At 41.8% G+C, this 12,578-nt stretch overlaps 1 protein-coding gene across 5 annotated transcripts in view; it reads right to left on the reverse strand.

Annotated features, from left to right (window-relative positions):
• Positions 1-7,140: 7,140 nt before the first annotated feature.
• Exoc1 (exocyst complex component 1) overlaps positions 7,141-12,578 on the reverse strand; it is a 66,266-nt gene continuing 60,828 nt past the window's right edge. For all 5 annotated transcript variants that reach the window (XM_090343574.1, XM_090343572.1, XM_090343573.1 and 2 more), the window contains 3 exons: positions 12,176-12,375; positions 9,440-9,634; positions 7,141-7,791 (listed from right to left, as the gene is read on the reverse strand). In XM_090343574.1, coding sequence (XP_090199700.1) covers positions 7,639-7,791; positions 9,440-9,634; positions 12,176-12,375 — 548 coding nt within the window. In that variant the 3' untranslated portion in view covers positions 7,141-7,638. The remainder of the gene's footprint in view (positions 7,792-9,439; positions 9,635-12,175; positions 12,376-12,578) is intronic.

The raw sequence follows: 12,578 nt of genomic DNA on the forward strand, positions 1-12,578 counted from the left end.
CCGCCGTTACCCCGGTAACGGGAGCGGCGGAGGGCAATGGCGGCGCTGGGCCGCGGTGCCCGGAAACGCCGGAGCCCGGACGGAGCAGTGGCTTGGCGCCGCCTAGTGGCTGGAGGCCGCAGCGCGCTGCCTCGAAACTGGGTGCCTGAGTGGAGGCATGCTTGAACCTGCAGGAGCCCACCACCTGCTGTGTGCACCCCTGCCCCCAGGCCTGGCTCCGCAGGCGAATTAGCCTTCATTTGCATTGGTGACCGGTCCACCATGCCCTCTGTCTGCCATCCAATGCAATTCATAATTACCCTCCAACTGTATCCCTTTTAAGGCGACTGTGGACAACACACCCATCACAATTGTCTACTGGGGCCTCGGGGCCTGCAACTCACTGGGCTTGTTTGTTACTCCTTGAGCCATACCTCCAGCCTGGATTTTGGTTGGCTAGTTTGGATATAGAGCTTTTTCTTCCCGGGCTAACCCGGAATTAGGGTCCATCAAATGTCAGCCTGTTGAGATAGAGGTGAACCACCCCGAAGTACCCCAGCTCATTTTACTCTGCTATATTTCTCTAGCATCCAATAAATATTTGTGAGTGCAATTGAGTCAAAACTTCTCACAACCAGAAAATGCATAGGCAGATCCTAAAGGTCTATTTTTCACGTAAAATCTTTCTGGATAGAGTAGATGAGAAGAGCTAATGGTTTTCTGCCTGCTCTTTTTGCCTTTTCAATTAGGCTTTAGCTCTGAAAATGAAGTTTCTTCTTTATTTTATTGTAAAAGTGATGTATAGAGGGGTTAGTTACATTCATCAGGTAGTGGATACAATACTTCTTAAACATTGATACCCCTTCCCATGTTTTTCTCCCACTTTCCCTCCCCCCCCCAGCTCCCAATCATCTTGAAAATGAAGTTTCTAGCATCTCATGTAACTGTGCTGTGATGGAAGATAACTTTTACCCATTCACATTTATCCATTTTGTGTGCCTGTTTTTATACAATTTCTTTTTTTCTTTTTTCTGCCAGTCCTGGGCTTGAGCTCAGGGCCTGAGCACTGTCCTTGGACTTTCTCAAGGCCAGAATTCTACCACTTGAGCCTCAGCACCACTTCCGGCTTTTTTCTATGTATGTGGTACTGAGGAATTGAACCCAGGTCTTCGTGCATGCAAGGCAAGCACTCTACCACTAGGCCAAACTCCCGGCCCCTGTTTTTATACAATTTCTAAGAAGCAATAATTGAATTCTGTAGATGGCTTTTATACAATGTCTTGCACATGTGCAATTAAACATGCTTTTGTGGGGAGGGGGAGCAAATGTCTTTTGAAAAGAAGTCATTAAGAAAAGCAAAGTATAAAGTGCTGGTACTCATGCCTGTATTCAAGATAATAATTTGAGGTCAGCCTGGGTTAAAAGAAAAAAAAAAAGGCCTCTAGACTCTACCTCCAAAATAACCAGCAAAAAGAAAGGACTGGAGGCATGGCTCAACTGGTAGAGTATCAGCTAAGCTGAGTAAGGCCCTGAGATCAAATGTCAGTATCACAAAGAGAGGGGGGGAGGGGGAGGAGGAGATGAAAGAGGGGGAGAAGGAAGAGGGGAAGGAGGAGAATGAGGGAGGGAGAGTGGGGAGGGGAAAGGAAAGGAAGGAAGGAGGGAGGGAAGAAGGGAGTAAGGAAAGGAGGGGAAAGGAAAGAAAAGAAAACAGGAATATACTGTGGACTAACAACTAGCATAGGCAGAAGAACTTCCCAAGAGCTGTCCACAGATGTATCTGTGGAACTCTGTGAACACGTTACAAGATCAGAGGAACTTGGCAAATTAAGACTGGAGACTTTAAGATACAGAGATTGACCTGGACCACTCAGGAGGCCTAATATGTTCACTTGAGTCCTTAGAAGCCCAGAAGCAGGAGAAGGTCTGGTTTGCTACCTGAAAATAGAAGGATAATATATTGGGAGATCATGGTAAACTGAACTGCATCCCTGCACCTATGAGAACTAAGGCAATTTGTCAGTAAATGCTTATGCTCTGAAACTCAATCCTATATTGTTGTGGAATGAAAGAATCTTCTTCAGAATTCATATTTTGGATTTCTAATTCCAAGTGACAAAAACGTGGCCTTATTTGGAAATGGGGTCATTGCAGATTGAATTAGTTAAGACGAGGTCATAATGAGGTATTTGGGCCCATAACCCAATCTGACTGGTGTCCTTATGGAAAGCACAGAAAATGAAGAAAAGGAATGCAGTGCAGAGGAAAGATGGTCTGAATGGGCCAGACATAATTAGGGAGATTGAGATCTGAGAAGAAAAGCAAGTTAAAATCCAAGACATGAAAAGAAATCAAAATGAACTAAGAATTACCATTATTGACACAGAAGTTGAAATCTCTCATTCCTTCTTCCAAATTAGGTTATCTTTTAGAAGCTAACCAGGCTTTTAATCTTGCATTGGTGATTTGCTCTACACATGCACATGCTGACTACATGTTTCATTCTTGGACTGCAAGGAGATCCAGTTAGAAGAGAATAAATATTTCCTAATGATGAGTTTTTATGCCCCAAATTAACATCTTCTAAAGGAAATTGCCTCATGCTCATGGTCAGTTGAAGAGACTGGGTATTTGGCATAAGGGGCAATGAGGGAATTATGAAGTCTGCAAAATTAAACATTGTAAATACAGTGAGCACATCTTTCTTTTCTTAGCTGGCACCATTTCCTAAGTAGGTGGAAAAAGTGATAGATGCCATTATTCTACCCTCACTCTAGATGAGCAATGTACACAACACTTATTCTTTTTAGTTGAGAGTACACCAATTAAAGTTACAAGAAGTACATGCCCTTTGTAAGATCACCTCAGATTTGCTGGCTCCATGCTTGGGTGACAGTATCAGAATTTTCCAACAGCAAAATGATTGGGTAGTATCAGGTGCTAGGCACAAAGAACATGCTTAGTTGAAGAGAACTTAAACTCTCCTATAAATAATACTGGAGCCTTGGAACTATAATATTACATAAAGGGCTTGGTGCCCTCCTGTGCCCACTTCTAGGATGTGCTATGCTTCCTGTTAAGGTTTTATTGACTTCTCAACTAGGGCACAGGGTGAAAGCCATGCATCAGGAATGCCAGAAGCCTCCAAGCAGTCCACTAGACAGCAGGAGAGATATGGAGATGAACTGTCTATCACAGAGGCCTCATGAGGAGCCAGTACTACCAGTGACTTCAGATTTCTAACACAGTTCAGTGCTTATTGGTTGAGACATGTGCCACAGATGCCACTACCTGCTGCTACCAGTGACAAAGCAGAAATGGAGACCTGACCCATGGAACTGAGGTTTGGGAGTACCAGGGGACCAGTAGCTGTCTACCAGCTTCAGATCCCTAGGTTCAGTTGACTAAGGTGTTTTTCTATTACATTCTGTGTAGGAAAGTATGTGCAGAAAGTAAGGTATAAACATCAACATGTGACATTATTTTGTATACAAGTGGTAGATGACCTCCTCATCTTGGAACTAGAAGTTAAAACAGTAAACAGCTTATAATTTGCATAAACCTGAGCCTCCAGTCTGTCCTACTCTCAGGCAGTTAGAGTTGAATTAGCCCACACCCAGGATAGAAATCTGTATTCCTTTAAAGCCAGAACAGATTGACCTCTCCAGGGAACCCTTTTATTTATTTATTTTTTCCAGTCCTGGGGCTTGAATTCTGGGCCTGTGCACTGTCCTGAGGCCAGCTTTCTACCACTTAACCACAGTGCTCCAGGCCTACCATTCAAGAACCGGCCATTTCCTGCTTTCTGTTGTGGTACTGAGGAATGGAACCCAGGGCTTTATGCATGCTAGGCAAGCACTATACCATGAAGCCACATTCCCAGCCAGTCCTTTCCATTTTAAATTGTCTAGAGAGGCTGGTTATCTGCAATGAAACCCCAGCAGATTCCAGTCCTGTAGAAGGAGGTCTCCAGGGAAGACAGCTTCCCTTTCTCCTAGGCCTTATTTTTTTTAATTTTTTGTCAGTCGTGGGGCTTGAACTGAGGGCCTGAGTGCTGTCCCTGAGCTTTTTCACTCAAGGCTAGCACTCTAACTGGGCATGGTGGTGATGGCTCATACCTGTAATTCTAGCTACTCAGGAGGCTGAGATCTGAACATCATGGTTCAAAGCCAGCCTGGGCACTAAAAACTGAGAGACTCTTCTCTAATTAACCCTTATAAGACAGAAAGTGGCACTGTAGCTCCAGGGATAAGGCAGTATCCCAGAGCTGAAGAGCTCAGGGTCAACGCCCAGGCCCAGGGATAGGGCAGTAGCCTTGAGCTGAAGAGTTCAGGGACAGTGCCCAGACCCAGAGTTCAAACCCCATGACTGACAAAAAAAAAAAAAAAAAATGGCTAGCCTTCTACATCTTTGCACCACAATGCCACTTCTGCTTTTCTGGTGGCTAACTGGAGATAGGAGGTTCATGGACTTTTCTGCCTGGGCTGGCTTTGGACTGAAATCCTCAGAACTCAGCATCCTGAGAAGCTAAAATTACAGCCACTGAAACCCAGTATCTCCTAAGGTCTTTCTCTCACTACATCATGAGCTTTTCAAAGTAAGTAACCTTAGCTGTAAGCCCATAGGCCATCAATATAACTTCAATGAATAAATGGCTAATGAGTGCTTCAATATAATTGTAAAGCGAGAGTGATTTAGATTATCTTGAGGAAAGATGTATAGTTGGAAGAACTTGAGATGTGTAGTTATTTGTTGACACTTAGTCATATTACATCTGATTAGAATAATCAAAGATGAAATGATGAGGATTTCTTTGAAATGCTTCCTATTTAAGCACTTCCTGTATGGATTGTATGCCAATGAATGGAAGAGATTAGATGGTGACAGAACATTTCATCAGGGCTCTGGGGTTTTTATATTATGGATGCTATAGCTATAATAGCAAAAGCTTTCATGGCTTTATTGTTGATGTCTTATAAAGTGTAGTCATTATTGCCTTGGCTATCTAACATGCCAGAGGGAAGTGGAATGCACTAATGATTGATCAGTTGGGTTTGTCAGTGCCAAATGGTAGTAATATGATTCTGCTTTAAAGAAGACACAGCCCTGACAAGCTGAAAAGAATGGGCATGAGACACATCAAATTCTCAAACGTGTCGGGGTCCTTCATCCCCAGTCCCTCGAGGAGGGATGGGAAAAACACACCCCAACCAGTCCAAGCCGTGAGAGGAGAGGGCCCACTGTCCTCCCGCACTCAGCCTTGCTTCTCCGGAGCACGAACAGAAACGCCACGCAGCTTCATCAAGGCAGGAATCTCCCTCTCTCTAAAACTCCCCTCCTTATATTGGGTGCGGGAGCCTATCAGCACAACAGGTGGGCAGGATAAAGAGGTCCACTTGTTTACCCCTACTACAGGTCTCAGCAGAAAGTTATTAGAATGGCGTTACTCGGCCCCCAACAAAACGGGTTTTGGCATACAAATAAGAAGCAAGATCAGATTATTTCTGCTTTCCAGGACTGGTGAACAACAGTCTTCCTGGGTCATTTTGGAGCCCTGTATACCCATTTCATGGAGGAATGGTTGAATGGAAGCCCTTCTTTGCTTTATCTCAAGTTGGCAGTTAAACACCCTCTCTTCCTCATGACATACCCATGAGGGACACCTGAAGTCAGGCAGCCTGAGTTTGAGCTGTGGCTCCATGGGTTTGTGGCTGTATAACTATGAAATCATTTAGGCACCTTCCATAGGTGTGCATGGGAAAGTTAATTACAGAAATAGACAATACATTTTGACCATGTTGCTTGGTACATGGCACTCAATTATTCATTCAGAAATAAGAAGTCTGTTTGTAACCAGCACATGTCTAGGCTGGCACCAAAGGAGCAAGCTCTACTTCCTGCTTCCACAGTCATCTCAGTCCCCATCAATCTCTTCCCCAGCACCACCACAGACATGAAATAGGAAGCTATGCTGATGGTAGCAATGTGTAAGCAGCCAGCACTGATGTGATGATGTCGAAGCTGAAAATTCAGTGGTGGTACTGTGACTCCTGCCTGTCCAGCTCTTCCACTAATTTTGTAAGCACGTAATTTTCATAAATTCGTTCTGAAATATCTAGAATACATTTCGTTTCCTTCATTGAACTTGGGGTACTGGGAGGTTGAATTTAGGATCTTACTCTTGCTTGGCTTTTTCCTCTTTCTCCTCTTCCTTCACCTCACTCCCAACTTTCCTTTGGAACTTAAGTCTCTATGCTGTGACAAAGCCAAACTAATCTTCACAAGAAGACTATCCTTGGTGAAGAGTACTGAAGCATCTAGACAGAGCCAGTATCAATCAATCATGACAGCATTCACAGAGACTTCAGATGACTATAGCCTCTACTTTCTCAATTCCACCCTCTTAAGATCATGCAACAAACATAAGCTTCCTCTAGTGGACTTGAATTCTGATGCATGGATTGATAAAATGCTTCTTCCCAGCACATCTACAGTAACTGGGACCAAAAGGTATAAATAAGGATCTGTTCCTATTTTAAAATGCCATCTGTCTCCAGTAAAAAAACAGATCAGGGTTCAGTAGTAATATATTTGTCTAGCACTTAAAAGCTCTGGGTTCAACCTCTGGCATCCTAAGAAAACAATGCAAAACTAACAACAGAAACTTTTATTTTCTTTGGTCCTGGGGCTTAAACTCAGGGCCTGGGTACTTTCCCTGAGCTTTTTTGCTCAAGGCTAGTGCTCTACCACTTTGAGCCACAGTGCCACTTATGATTTTCTGGTGATTAATTGGAGATATTAGTCTCACAGGTTTTCCTGCCTGGGCTGGCTTTGAACTGTGGTCCTCAGCCTCCCGTCACCACTGGGCACTGGGCACCGCACCGGCTAAGAGAAACTTCTTGAATAAGAAGAATGGATTACACAGAGGAGAAAAGACCATGCTGGGTGTGTGGCTCATGCCTATATTCCTAGCTACTCAGGAGGCTGAAGAGCTCAGGGACAACACCCAGGCCCAGGGGGAGGGTAATAGCCTTGAGCTGAAGAGCTCAGGGACAGCGCTCAGACCCAGAGTTCAAGCCCCACAACAGACCAAAAAAAGCACTTGCTTTTATATAGAAGGAGATAGCACATAAAAACCTAAAAATGTCATCAAAGATCAACTTGTTTTGAAAATGTTTTTATTTCAGATTTATTACTGCATAAGTCACATAATCCTCAAAAATCAAAGTTCAAAACTGCTGTGCACACTTGTTAGATAAAACATCCTGTACAATAGTTTAGTAGCTGGTCCATGATTCCTAAGCAACAGGTAAATAGTGTATACCAAAGGACTCCCAGTGCATTACACTCAGGAAAACCACTCTCAAACACAAACACGAGGCAATCCAGGGAACTCTCCTGTTCTTTCACTTGAAAGTGCTAACAGCATTTTATAATGACATAAATGCTTTCACTCAGCACACAACCTATGAAGCAAATAAGGCTGCTACATAGGTTGGTACTTTTCTACTTAAGTATTTCTATTGTAGTACCACCTATTTAATTGCCATTTTAGTAATACATAAAACTCAAAAGTCTATGTTCTCAAAGCAGTTGCCTGATTTTCGTGTACAGTATCTGAGAAAGCTTGTTCATTCATCTTTTCTTCTTTCATGAGGTTTAGTGTGATTGGGCAATGCTGGAACAATAATCCAAAATGTCCTGAATGGTGAATTCCATTGTAACACCAGACCCAGGGTAACAGCGAGCTATCAAACCTTCAAAGTGCTTGTACTGGCGTATAAATTCATCTTGCATGGAGTGCCATACCACCTATCATTAAACAGAAAATAAAAGCCACTGAAAGGAATGGAAAGGATTCTCAATCAATATATTCAAATAATGTCAAGACACAGGCCAAAAATCTAATTGGTATGGGAGTTAAGAAATGCATACTGGAGCCGTAATTCTAGGCCTTCTACGTAATTCTGCAGGTCTACTTAATACAACCATTGCTTAATCACAGCTTAGCCATTCATCCCTAGTTCCTCAACTATAAATCAAGTTATTAAGAATAGTACTTTCTCTTATTTTTCTTATGAGGGTTAAATGAGTGAACATATGCAAAGTGTTTAGGACAATGTTTGCCAAAAGTAGGCATTCACTATGTTTTAGCTATATTTTACATTTATACATACTGCAATATCCACACCTTATAGGACAACACATAATATATGTAATTAATGAGTTAATATATGAAATTCACGTTAATGCCTCAATTCCATTATAGTTTAACTAATGATGAAAAACATTGCTTATTACTGTGGTATTAAGGACACCACGTGAGCCAGACTCACACTCTGAATCACATAATCTATAACCCCACAGTAGAGACTAACATATAAACAAATATGAAGACCAAATTTGACACACACATTGACATGAGAGCTCACATTTATTGAACAGAATTCTATCAGCACTGCACAAAGTGCAATATGCATGTATTTAGAGTTCATGAAGACCTGGTGAGAGTGAGAACTCTGATAATTTTTCTTGATAGGTGAAGGAATGCCCTCTTCAGGACTTTCTCTTGTTACCTGCACAAATCCCAAGTTCCTGCCAGCTTAAGACTAACCATTATTTCCTAAAGTGTATTACATCTTTTGTTTTCTTTCTTTCTTTCTTTTTTTGTGTGTCCTGGGCCTTGAACTCAGGGCCCGAGCACTGTCTTTGGGTTTTCTTCAAGGCTTAGTATTCTACCAGTTGAGCCATAGCACCACTTCTGGCTTTTCTATATATGTGGTACTGGGTCTTAGTGCGTGATAGGCAAGTACTCTACCACTAGACCAAACTCCCAGTGCCTTGCTTTTCATTTTTTAGCTCCTGCTAGAAGCCTTTTCCTGCCTTTGCTTGTTAAAATACAATCTTACAGAAATTAATACAAATTTAATGTCCTTCATGAGGTCTTCTACAATGTCGACATCAGAATTATTCTCAACCACCTCTGGGCTTTTCATCATGGTTTATAACAAATAGTGGTTTAATACAGGGTTTAAATCTGGCCTCACCATCTTTGTCCAATTCAGCTCTCTAAGCTTTTGCTTTCTTATGTATAAAATGTTGCAATGACAAGTTACAGTAGAGCCCATGAAAGGCAGCCTTTCTGCTCAGAGACATGAAGTACTTTGCCCCAAATCACACACCACATAGCAGATCGAAATTTAAATCTATTAACTCCAGTCAGAAGCACTCAGAAAGAAGCACTTCCCATCTCAACTTAATGCCTCACACAATAAAACACACATAAAATAAGCAGGAGAATGCCAACAGTGATGTAAAGATTATTGCTTCTTTAATCACAATTCCTTACTCTGTTGCATTCCTCTGCGCACAGATGAGAAAGTGGGCAACGCTTGTAGAGGACTATTTTGGAGAAAAGCATAACATTTTCCAGAAGGAGTGTGAAAAGACCAAGGCTCACCTGGAGTAGGTTCTCTTCTTCACACAGATGCTTATCAACCTTCTTGTACAGGTTATCCAACCCTTTCTTCACCTCCTTCCCAGGATACTCTTTAATGACTTTACGAAGTTCTTGCTTGTTAAATGCAAGCTGGTAGCTCACTTCCTCCTCTCTTATTCCCTGTGCTACTCGAGCTTCAACACCTTCAAAGAAATGCTTCAAGGACATGAAAAGAAGTAACAGATAAAAACTACTCTTATTATCACTTAAATTGTAAAAAAAAAAAAAAACCCTAGAATCATAAAATAGCATATTTTGCTGGGCACTGGTAGCTCATGCCTGTAATCCTAGCTACTCAGGAGGCTGAGATCTGAGGCTCTCAGTTCAAAGCCAGCTAGGACACAAAAGTCTGTAAGACTTTTTTTTTTTTTGGCCAGTCCTGGGGCTTGAACTGAGCAGTGTCCTTGGACACATTTTGCTCAAGATTAGTGCTCTGCCACTTGAGCCACAGTGCCATTTCCAGCTCTTTCTGTGCATGTGGTACAAAGGAATCAAATCTAGGGCTTTGAGCATGCTAGGCAAGCACTGTACCACTAGGCCAACCTCCTGGCCTTTAAGACTCATATCTCCAATTAACCACCCAAAAACCAGAAGTGGTGCTGAGGCTCAAGTGGTAGAGTGCTAGCCTTGAGCTGAAGAGCTCAGGGATACTGCCCAGGCCCAGAGATCAAGCCCGACCCCTATCCCCCTCAAAAAGCATATAAAGTAAGAATCACTTATTATTATGTTATAAATGATGATCAATGCTTTATTTTCCCTTCCAATCTCTTAGTGTGTATACACAAATGAAATCATAATTTCATGTTACATTTTAACATGAGCTTTATTTTTTGTTTTGTAATTTTTTTAGGGCTGGGAATTAATAAAAGATCAAGGACATGCTAAGTCTCCTGAACAGAGAGGAGTATAGGAATGAACCACTGTGATCAGCTACATCAGTATTTATAACAAATAAGATTCCAGGGCTGGGGACCAGGAGTTTGGCCTAGTGGTTAAAGTGCTTGCCTAGCATGCATGAAGACCCGGGTTCGATTCCTTGGTACCACATATATAGAAAAAGCCGAAAGTGGTGCTGAGGCTCAAGTGGTAGAGTTCTAGCCTTGAGAAAGTCCAAGGACAGTGCTCAGGCCCTGAGTTCAAGCCCAGGACTGGCAAAAAAAAAAAAAAAAAAAGATTCCAGGGCTGGGAGTTTGGCCTAGTGGTAGAGTGCTTGCCTAGCATGCATGAAGACCTGGGTTTAATTCCTCCATACCACATACAGAGAAAATCCAGAAGTGGTACTGTGGCTTAAGTGGTAGAGCGCTAACCTTGAGGAAAGCCAAAGGACAGTGCTTAGGCCCTGAGTTCAAGTCCCAGGACTGGCAAAAAAAAAAAAAAAAAGAGTCCAGGCATCAGTGGCTCATCTCTGTCATCCTAGCTACTAAGAAAACCAAAATGTGAAAACTGAAGTTCAAAGTCAGTACAGATGGGAAGTCCATGAGACTCTTTAATTAACCAACAACTCCTCTCCCAAAAGTCTAGGTGGAACTGTGACTAAAGTGGTAGAGACCTAGTCTTGAGGGAAAAAGCAAAGGGACAGCACCTAGGTCTGAGTTCAAGCCTCAGTAGCAGCACAACAATAATAACAGCAGCAGCAGCAGCAGCAAAAATAAAAGAAGGCTAAGACTTAAAGAGAGACTTCTCTGAAGAGGAATAAAAATAACTATAGACACATGAAGAAATGCTCTACATCTCTGGCCATACAAGAAATGCAAATCAAAGTAACTGAGATTCTACCACATTCCAGTTAGAATTGCCATTATCAATAGCAACAGATGGTGGCACGGATGTGGCCAGGAGGGATTGCCATTACACTGTTGGTGGGAGTATAAACTCATTCAACTACTATGGAAAGCAGTATGGCAGTTCCTCAAAAGACTAAACATAGAGCTCTCCTAGGACCCAGCAATTCCACTACTTGGCATTCACCCAATCATCCAGAAACAAGGAAATACTAAAGCCACTAGCACAAAGATGTTTTTAGCACTATTAACCATAGCAAAGATATGGAACCAACCCAGATGCCCCTCAGTAGATGATTGGATCAACAACATACGGTATTTATACACAATGGAATTCTATGCTGCCATCAGAAAGAATGACATTGACCCATTTGTATGGAAATGGAAAGACTTGGAAAAAATCATATTAAGTGAGGTAAGCCAGTCCCAAAGGAGCATAGGCTCTATGGTTTCCCTCATTTGTAATAATTAGTACACATTTAGAATTTTCCTAACAGAGGATCACAATAGCTCAAAAGCTGTGTACATAAGGTCATACAGGATGAGACTAAACACGATGAACTCTAGGTTAATGAAACAAGAAGTTTATCTTTGTGATTGTTGTTCTTAATGTAATATGTAAAGTTATTTCTTTTCTTTTTTTCCCCACTTGTTAATCTCATGAGGTTACTGTATCTGAATTTGTATGCAGGTATAATGTATAATGTTTATTTCAAACAGGGAAGGGAAATGGGAAAACAAGATGATTGGGAGGGCAGGGGTGGGGAAGAGGGGACAAAAGCATGAGAAGGGGTATCAAGGTTTGAGACATAAGGTACCCACCACCTGACAAATGTAAATTTAAGATAAATGTATATGCTACTCACATGCAAACAGTGTGCACAGGATAAAAGCCAAAAAAAGAAAAAATACTCACATTTAGTTTTTCAAGAGGCTGTCCTAAAGAGTAAATGACATAAGATTGAAGGTGATCTGTATATTTTTGTTTAGCTTCTTTTTTTTCAGCTTCTAGACAGGAGATTTTCAAACGAGAAAGAGTTGCAAAAATATGGTGAAAGTTTTCCATCATAACCACATCCCTGGGGGTCTTCTGGCTTTCATTTGCTACTTTTTCCACTAAAATAAAGCAGAGAAAAACAATATCTCTGTATGAGTATACCCACAGTTTTAATCATGTGATTACTTTTTTTTTCAATTGTAAAGTTAACAATTAAGCACAGGGAGGAAGCAAGATGGCGCTGAAACGATAGGGACCCAGCCTAGCTCTCTCCCACAAAAAGGGGAGAATCAGGGAATCCCAGGAGCCAAGTATCTTAAGA

Source organism: Megascapheus bottae, chromosome 13, assembly GCF_031878675.1.
Source record: "Megascapheus bottae isolate mThoBot1 chromosome 13, mThoBot2.hap1, whole genome shotgun sequence".
In the NCBI taxonomy this organism is placed as follows: Eukaryota; Metazoa; Chordata; class Mammalia; order Rodentia; family Geomyidae; genus Megascapheus; species Megascapheus bottae.